Source organism: Dicentrarchus labrax, unplaced genomic scaffold (assembly GCF_905237075.1).
Source record: "Dicentrarchus labrax unplaced genomic scaffold, dlabrax2021, whole genome shotgun sequence".
Lineage (NCBI taxonomy): Eukaryota > Metazoa > Chordata > Actinopteri > Moronidae > Dicentrarchus > Dicentrarchus labrax.
Window position 1 is genome coordinate 2,806 of NW_026136715.1, and position 9,915 is coordinate 12,720.

The 9,915-nt window shown below is 38.6% G+C and overlaps 1 protein-coding gene across 1 annotated transcript; it reads left to right on the forward strand.

Annotated features, from left to right (window-relative positions):
- The first annotated feature begins 3,847 nt into the window (after nucleotides 1-3,847).
- On the forward strand, nucleotides 3,848-9,893 carry LOC127378171 (polymeric immunoglobulin receptor-like). The gene is made up of 6 exons (XM_051426884.1): nucleotides 3,848-3,942; nucleotides 7,034-7,378; nucleotides 7,681-7,998; nucleotides 8,578-8,640; nucleotides 8,959-9,057; nucleotides 9,766-9,893. The coding sequence occupies exons 1-6, from the start codon at nucleotides 3,873-3,875 to the stop codon at nucleotides 9,891-9,893; spliced, it is 1,023 nt and encodes a 340-aa protein (XP_051282844.1). The 5' UTR covers nucleotides 3,848-3,872.
- The last annotated feature ends 22 nt before the right edge of the window (nucleotides 9,894-9,915 follow it).

The window sequence follows — 9,915 nt, forward strand, 5'->3', positions numbered from 1 at the left end:
GATGAATGAAAATAAAAAATGTCCCTTTAAAATAAATGAGTCTTTGTCGATAGTCTTTTAAGTCTGTGATCACTTTCGAGTTTTGTCTTGTCAGTCCACTGTCTGTGGTTCTTAATATCAATGACTGTTCCAGTGATACGTTTCTGGTGATGGGGTGCCCCCGTTTTGAACGTGTGTAGCAGTCCTGGCGACTTGATGAGTCACTTCTGGGTTCCAGGTAGAATCCCTCTGGGATCAATCAATGGGAATGGATCTTCAAAAGTGGCTCTCACTCTGTCCATAACAGCAAACATGGACACTCTATACAGGAAAGGGCAGAGCCATCTGTACTTCCTGAGAAGGCTGGGGTCCTTCAACATCTGTAAAAAAAACTGCTGCAGATGTTTTACCAGTCTGTGGTGGCCAGTGTGCTCTTTATGCTGTGGTTTTCTGGGGAGGAAGCAGCAAGAAGAGAGACACCGGCTGACTGGACAGACTGGTGAGGAGAGCTGGCTCAGTGGTGGGCACAGAGCTGGACTCTCTGGTGACAGTGGCAGAAAGAAGGGCCCTGGACAAACTGCTGTCAATACTGGACAACACCCACCACCCTCTGCACAACACCTTCACCAGGCAGAGGAGTGTGTTCAGTGGCAGACTGCTGTCCCAGTCCAGCTCCAACAACAGACGGAAAAACTCTGTCGTCCCCCATCAGACTGCACAACAGCTCTTAGTAAAGGCAGGGAGGACAATAGATAATAGACAATGCTCAATTTTGTACTCCATCTGCACTGCTTACTGTTTGCACTGTTTACTGTAGCTACTGTGTTATAAGTTAATTTAGTATTTTTTTATTTATTTTAATGTATGTTTAATGTCTTGTATGCTACTGGATACTTGAATTTCCCTCGGGATAAATAAAGTAAATTTCTATCTATCTATCTATCTATCTATCTATCTATCTATCTATCTATCTATCTATCTATCTATCTATCTATCTATCTATCTATCTATCTATCTATCTATCTATCTATCTATCTATCTATCTATCTATCTATCTATCTATCTATCTATCTATCTATCTATCTATCTATCTATGACCTGACCTGTTTTATGCAAACAGGACTTTTAGATTCAGTTTTGTCTATTTGTTATTATACTAATTATATAATTATATTATACTAAAGTGTAACAATAATGTAACACTAAACATCATATATAATATAACACTCACTGTTCAGGCCTTACATTACACTCTAGTTCAATAAACTTTGAGTTTCAATATCAATATCAATATCAGAATTATTACCAACATACATCATTGTACTGTTGATTAAACAGTGACTAATGACAATAGCATTAAGCTTTTACCTCCGTACAATATTAGGAAGGATTATGGCAGTATACATGTTGTATGGCCCTGCTAATATTCCCACCCTCCAGTGTCAATACAATTTCAATCAACTATCACCTTCTCCACAGTAAAATGTAAGAATTGAACATTTATCCCTTAATAATAACAACAGAACAATAATGGAAAACATGGTATTTTAACATCCTTTCCTTCACATATAGTAATGTACAATTTACTGAACTATTCATTGCAACAAGGAAATTACAGTAAGTAGGCCGCAGTAACAGCCAGCTGAACTGTGTGTTAAACTGTTACTATTCCAGCAAATTAACCAAAAACTTGAATCCCTCATCAGCTATCTACAACTGTTATCTATCAACCACTTCCCCTTTTTACTAAGTTTGATGCTACTCTTCTATTTCCTTTGCTCCGGTCGCAGTCAAATGACCACATCTCTCCTCTCTTCCTCACATTAACAATAGATCACACAGTTGCATCATGATCTGTCAATCAAGCTCAGCTAGGGCGGGACTTAACCAAACTATAATTATGAGTGGCTGATTCCTCTCTGCTTACGTAAGGACAGTAACATTATATTAATATATATTTTAACCCTTTATTGTCACTGGGTTACATATATATGAAACAAACTAACAGGAAGAGATCCACCAATGTGTGAAACCTGTTTCACATGTACTAATGCATCCACATGTGTGTAAGTATCACTTTTCATGTATCTGTTGTTAGTGTTCTCCATTATTATGTACTTTTACTGAGGAGGGTGATGGCACCCCCCTCTTCCTCAAATCACCTACTGTGAAACAAAACTAGTCCATGCATTTGTGACTTCTATGCTGGATTACTGCAATTATTTCTTATCAGGCTGCCCCAATAATTCCCTGAAGACTCTCCAGTTGATCCAGAATACTACGGCACATATTCTGACAGGAAAAGAGATCATATTTCTCCTGTACTAACTTCTCTGCACTGGCTCTCTGTAGTTGTCAAAGTGCACTGAGATGACTTCTGTTATGATTTGCTGCCATATGAATAAAATTGAACTGAATCATATTCTATAAGATCATCATATCACTCAGGGTTGGTCTGTTAAAAACAGTTCATTGCTGTTTCAGGGTCCCTGAACTGGCTGCAGTTTATAGGGTTTTACTCTAAATAAAATATCTTGACTGGTCGTAGGTGGTTGAGATAACACAGAGAGACAGTTCAAACTGGAACACACTCGATCTGGAAAACTAGTGGTGATGTTAGTTTTACTGTGATATTCTAAAATTAAGAATAAAAATGAATAAACCTTCGCTAGGTTATTGTTGAGGTAACATCCTGTCAAATTCTTCCGAGGTGGAGCTGATGTTTCTCAGACTCATATACAGAACTTATCAGTCAGGTTTGTGTTAGGAAACAGGGTGATAAACTGACATAAGCTACTTCTCTTAACTTTAAATGAACACTTTATGAGGATGTTCACAATGAGTGAACTTTTATTTTGTCTCTTTCAATTAAAAATATAAAGGTTAAGATTTAATAGTGACTTCTGTCAGATCTATTCTTAGCACACTTCAGAGCAGCTGCATTATAAAGTTGACACATTTTCAAGAACTACTGCAAGAGGAGTGAATGATGCAGTCACATCGCTTTTCACACAGACCCGCCAACTTGGTTAAGTCCCACCCATTCTGAGTGCAAATACAGATGCAGATGATGTAGTTGGTTGAAGAGATACAGATAACGGTGTCTTTGCTCATCCCTTTCCGCATCCATTACCCTTCTGTTTAAATGTTTAACTGCATTTGAAAAGTGCACTTCAACCTGATTTAGAACCAGCTTTGTAAGTTGTACTGTGGTTTATATGGGTTAGGGTTAGGGTCACAGATGTCGGTGATCGGGCCCTCGAACCCACCCTGCAGCAACTCTGACTTGACTGGACTGACTCAGACATCTTCATCATGCTGTAATGAACTTAATTGCAATGAATGAAGCAAGGAGTCGAGTCTGGCACAGCAACTAACAGCTGTAACACACAGTAGCAGAATCTCAGGCCTCACAAACAGCAGCATTTCCAGAGTGTCTATGGACAGAGAGCAGATTGTCATTATCGATGCTCTGATGTCAGTTTTTACCCAACTGACAGTTGAGAAGATTGATATCACTGTACAGCTTGTCACAGATAGGATGAGTACAGGGTTGTGTAGTAGTCATCAGATAAAGCCAGCAGTCCACTAGTCTTCCAACATTCATGATATTAATTAAATTATTTAAATATGTATGTTTTAAAAGCCACTTGTTGAACGCTAACAGATAAAGTGGAAATGATTCTGAATGTGTCAGAACAACCAGCAAGGAGACATTTACACTTCCCCCTACCCCCCTTCATCATCACTTATCATCATCATCATGTTGTGAGGGGAGCTAAATCCGCAAACTAACAGAGAAGGAGGAGCGAGATACAGGAAGGAAGTGTTAAATTAAAGCAGACTTCTGTGTGAAAGGATTGAAGTGACAGAGACAGTTCTCCTGCAGGTTAATGATTTGTCTCATCGGGATCAAATTCAAAATGAATATCCAACATGTTCTCTTCGTCTGCTTCTTATCAGGTGAGAACTGGGAATTTGTTTCTTATAACACTTTAAAAAGTAATTTAAAGCCTCCTCACACATGTTGTAAGGCATCTTTTCAAGTAAGTTGAGATCCCTGATCTGCTAAAACCACTTTGGAAAGCAAAGGACTTCATATCAAGTAACAGAGAAAGATAATGAATGAATAACGCAATGCACAGAGATTATAATAACCAAAAGCTGTATAATGATTGAAGTTGATTCTATATAACAAAATGAAATATGTAACAATGAAAGGAAACATGATTATATAATTGTAACGGATTATTTGATAATTAATTAGTATTAAGTATAAATGCATAGTAGTGAATTAGAACTATGGAAAGTAAGGTCAAGAGAGCAAATCATGTTGACGTGTTGAGTAACTAGATGAAAAGGCACGTACTGCAACGAGACATGTCCGGTGCGGAGAGAAAAGGGGAAGTAGTTAATCGTTATCAGTGAATATGAATAATCAATTTTGAATTAATTAAAGCTGTATGCCCTTGCTAATTCTTGCAATAAATATAACAACTGCAGTTAAAGAATAAATTGTAGACATCAGATTTATTTTATCTCTACAGACAATAATTATTAGGTAGGTTACTCTAGCCAAATAAATTAAACAGACCCTTGGGGCTTACTGTCCAAGCCACTAAAAATAATCCTAGCCACTACGAAGTGCACAGGTCAATAAGAGGAGAGCAGCTGTGAATGGACGTGACTAGTGTGGTATTTGACTCTAGGGCTATTCAGTCAGGTTCTGCACTAGAGTGAGCAGGATAGGCGTCTGGATGAAGGCAGTTAGAAGCCAGGCGTATCTCCTCGCCACCAGCTTAAATAGTCCTCTGCTGAGACCTGGCAGGGTAATACCCACAGGCTAGAGCAGGGGTGTCAAACTCATTTTGGTTCAGGGGCCACATACAACCCAATTGGACCTGAAGTGGGCCGGACCAGAAAATGAAGGAAAACTACCTATAAATAGCAACAACCCCTAATTTTTTGGTTTGTTTTATTGCAAAAAAATAGAAATACATTCTGAAAATGTTCACATTTAACAAACTTTCTTTTCACAAAACATTATGAACAACCTGAATTTTATTAAGGAAAATAAGTGCAATTTCAACAATATTTTGCCTCAGTTTATCATTTACACATGTGCATTACAATTTAAAGATCACAGTGGATTTGGATCTACAAAGCCACAGAACATTAAGTAACATGTACCTGGAACTGAAAAATACAGTATTTTACTTTATGATTAAAACAACTTTTCAAGATCTAGAAATTATTTATTTACATACTTTTTCACATCTGTGCAGTAATCCTGACCACCTGAACTGACTCACCGCACCATACAAACTAAAGTGGGAGGTATTAGGAAAGGTTAAGTTATCCTACTGCCTTATAAATGTATACATAAAAATACATGAAAGTTGTGGCAGTGCATGAGTAATAGAGTTCCACCAAACCAAACTCTTTTGTACTGAAGCTGCTGAATGACATATTAGTGCACAATGTTCAGTGTCTTTAAACATTCACACAGTAAGTATGCATTTTCACAGAGCTGTATTGTTCAGTGTGCAAAAGTGTCTAAAGCAGCATTTTACATGAATTAGGTTTACTCACTGTTTAATTTGCTCCTAAAACTTGGCATCTTTTAGTCTTTACAAGTGCATCAATATCAGGCATCAAATCCTGAGGAGCTGCCAATCTCAGAATGTCATTTAAGTTCTTATGTGTGAGCCTTGAGCGCAACTTTGATTTGTTGATGCTCATTACAGAGAAAACCTGTTCACAAAGGTAGGTAGTCCCAAACATGCACAAAACTTTTCAGCACTGAAACTTGCTGCGAACACACTGAGCACACAGGTTTCCCATTCACCTCTGTGAATAAATGGGAGTTGGTCCATTTTTCTGTGAAAACTCTACACTCTGTGTCCACTTTTCTCCTGTTTGACAAAGACATTTTGACTAATGAGTGTTTTAAGAGTAGCGTAGCTCCTTCAAGGAATAGAGCAGTGCGTGATGTGCGAGCATAACGTGTGTTTGGTGGTAGAGCGAGCGAGCGAGCGAGCAACGGTGAACAGCAGCAGAGCAGAGAGAGACAAGGGTTAGCCATAAGTTATCAGGTCTAGCAGTAAATGTACAGTGTGAGTTACAGTTGTCAGTGAATAAAGTTCAATAAAGCATTGTGCTATGTTCGATACTCTGTGTTCTCTATAGTTTTCACACTAAGCAAAGTCACCCCACGGGCCGGATCGAACCCTCTGGTGTAAGTTTGACACCTCTGGGCTAGAGGATCGGACCCTTTAAATGGAGAGCTGGTCCAGTACCACCTATACAGGGGTAACTCGGGATCTAACAATCTGTAAAATTATAGCCAGCCGGGGTGATTACCTGAAATAAAAGTCTAATAAAATTTCAGAAATGCTGCAAAAAAAAGCTTAAAATGCATAAACATACACACAGAATGTCCTTTACAGTGGCATGCTATTGTGTCTCGTCAAGTGTGTTAATTTTATCCATGTTCATGTTTAGTGTTTCATGTTTAGTCCTTCCTGTTTTATTTTCTACTCATCTTTTCCGTCACAATTCAGACCCTGACTTCCCCCCTTTGTGTGATTTTCCCGCCTTTGTAATTGTCTGCCCCGCCCCTGATTGTTTTCACCTGTGTTCACTTTCAACTAGTATAAATAGTCCTTGTCTCCCTTTGTCTTTGTCAGTTCGTCTTGTTCAGGTGGTAGAAAGAGTATAGTAAAGTGTTCCAGTTCAGAGTCCAGGTTTTTTCATGTGTCAATTAAAGTAAGACTTTTGTTTGCTTTTTGATATCCTCCTTGAGAGCGCCTTTTGTTGATGAATAAATATAGTTTTCCTACATTTTCGTCTGTGCATTTGGGTCCACCTATATTGTGTCAGAGGTCGTGACACATGCTATATACGCCATCCCATGATGTTGAACTTTGGCTGCCTCTGTATCATTCTCTGTGCAGTGATGGATTCACCCTCATTGACCTTCTGTCTGTTTTACAGTCAGTCTACAATACAGAAAGTACTGACCATCAGTGTTCTCTGCTCATCTTTTCAACAGCACTGTGTGGGGGAGACTCTGGGCTCGTCAGTGCAAGACTCAACCTTTACACAGGAGCTGTAGGAGGAAGTGGTACACTTGAGTGCACCTTGCGTCTGTCTGGAAGCAACAAGTTCTTCTGTAAGAAAGAATGTAAAGCAGAAGATATTCTAATTAAAACAGATGGTGTCAGAGCTCACAGTGGCAGATACAGCATTAAATACAGAAATGATTCTCCTGAAAGAGGAATTCTGTCTGTGACCATCACAAATCTGACCAAGTCTGACTCAGGACGGTACAGGTGTGGTTTGGGACAAACTTTGGTTCCAGGTTCATACAGGGACTTTGAGATCAGAGTTTCAGATGGTGAGTTTCTACTGAAAATAATTAAACTTGATATATTTAGTGTATTTAACATATTTAGTGAATTTTGTAGTAGGAAAATAAATAAAATCAAATTACATTGTGAGAAGAATGGGAGTTATTTATGGTGTACAGACTTTTTATTGATGTTTTATCAAATCATTACCACACCAGTCACAGACTGTGGTTGAACTGGGCAGCTCCCAGTGTGACTCTGAGTTAATGAGAAGCAGCAGATATTGTGATCAGAATACATCTTAAAGGACGTACAGACAGTAACTAATGATTGTTCATATTTCCAACAGCACCGTTGGGGAAAAACACTGTTTTTATCCGTACAAATACTGAAGGAGAAAATATCACTTATGGATGCAGCGATACTGTCTACGGAAAGAAGAAGTTCTTGTGTAAGGGCGATTGTAAAACAGAAGAGGACATTCTCACTGAAACAGAGGAGAACAGAGCTCAGAATGGCAGATACAGCATTGAATATAAAGAACGATCTGGACTGTATATGACCATCACACAGGCGACCAAGTCAGACACAGGATGGTACAAGTGTGGTTACGGCAGAGCTTTGTCTCCAGATTCATCTTATAAGTTACCAATCCTTGTCATTGATGGTGAGTTTCTTATTGAACCTCAAGAAAATGTTGCTTTATAATCCACGTACCTTTTGTCCAGTGAATATTAACTTTTAAAGAGCTGATAATGAAAAAAAACTTCTATTGTTATTTAAAATCTCAAAATAAATAATGAGAGAAATCAGTGTATCTTTTGGTCCTTGATTTTATTTTTAATAAAGGGCATAAAAAAACAAAAATAAATTATTTGATGTTCACTTTACAATACGAGAATGACATGGTCAAGGATGAGAAAAACTTTAAAAATAGAAAAAAAAGAAAACTTCCAGTTTGAATAAACGGAAAACAAATTTAATAAATGAAAATATGACCAAATATTTTATTTTTGATTTCTACTTTCATATTGGCATTGAATGTTCACATCCAATATATAGGAGATAACATTAATACTTGTGTTGATATTGTTTGAAAAACACCAGAATATGAATATTTTAGTAAATTCTCCACATATTACAGGCTTTCATTCAGTATCTGATTGTTTGTGTTTCCATTGATCACTGCTCCAACCACTTCCAAACCAAATGGGACTCTTTGACCTTCGAACATCATCGCCATCAGCCTCCACACCAACAGCAACAACACCAACAGCAACGCCAGCATCAGCAACCACCCAGTTGTCAGGTACAGTTCACAGTGAACTTTTTGTTCTCCTCCAAACTGTTTCCATCTTTTAGCAGCCACAGTTTTTTGCCCTAGGAGAATGACATCTGTCACCAGGAGGCTACTTCCCTGGATTTGTGTATAGCAACTGCAACTTTCTATCAATGAGGCTGACTTCTGCCATAGATGTCAGTTGTTTGTGAGGTTGTGTTTGTGTTTAAATGGGACAAAAACTGTTACTATTAGTCTGCCAGCACTACACGAAGAGAGCCTCATGTTTCATCATTAACGTGGAAGCGTCTGTAAAACAAACTTTTTCTTCTCTTCAATATCACACAGATGTGCTGCTGTATGTGATTGTGACTGCTGTCATCATCGTCATCATCTTGGGTCTGGTACTGACCATAATCTGCATTCAGAGGAACACCAAACTTGACTGTAAGGGGAACAGGAAAAATACAGTAACACAAATTACATTTAACAGGACGCTCACATCAAGGTTTTAACAACTTATTGCAACAGTACACATTTCAGTTTGACAGTGTGGCTCTGCTCATGAAATACTCTGGAAGGAATCTGAACAAACACAACACAGACTGTCCCTGAGCTAACAAACACACCTGGCAGAGCCTGAGACACACAACATTTAATGATCATGAACACATGTTCAAGGACATTCACCAACAAGTAAATGCTAATACACGAGGAAGCTGTGGAGCTGGAAGGAGGTACATTTCAGGAGAGGGAAAATAGCTATTTGGGAATACATAGCATTAGTTTTCTGCTGTTTGCAGGTTTTATAAAGTATCAGGATCTGTTCTGGGTACCAGCTGAAATGACTACAGTGTGCTAACAGTAGTTGGATCACTACAGACACTGAAACAGCAGTTTGAGAGTGTGGCTCTGGGGATGGCATTGTCAGTGTTCAGTCCACCATGTGGTCCAGACTGAAATATTTCAACATCTATTGGATGGACTGCCATTTTTGTACAGGAAGATCTGGTTTAGTTTTGTGTGACTGTGGTTGGTGTTTGATCATTGGCTGTTTTCCTGTTGCTTCAACCCAACAAGAGAGACCTTCAAACCTCATCTGCACTTTCAATAATGACTCAATATAACAGAGAAAATATTGTGTCTGTTCCACAGGTTGGAAGACCAGAGGGAACTCAGATGACACAAACATTGAGGTGACTGTCTTTAACTCTTTATTTACTCTCACTGTTGGCACAGATGTGCCAGTGCACAAGATAATCATTAGAGATGATCCGAGCTGATCCTATATCAGTATCAGGGCTG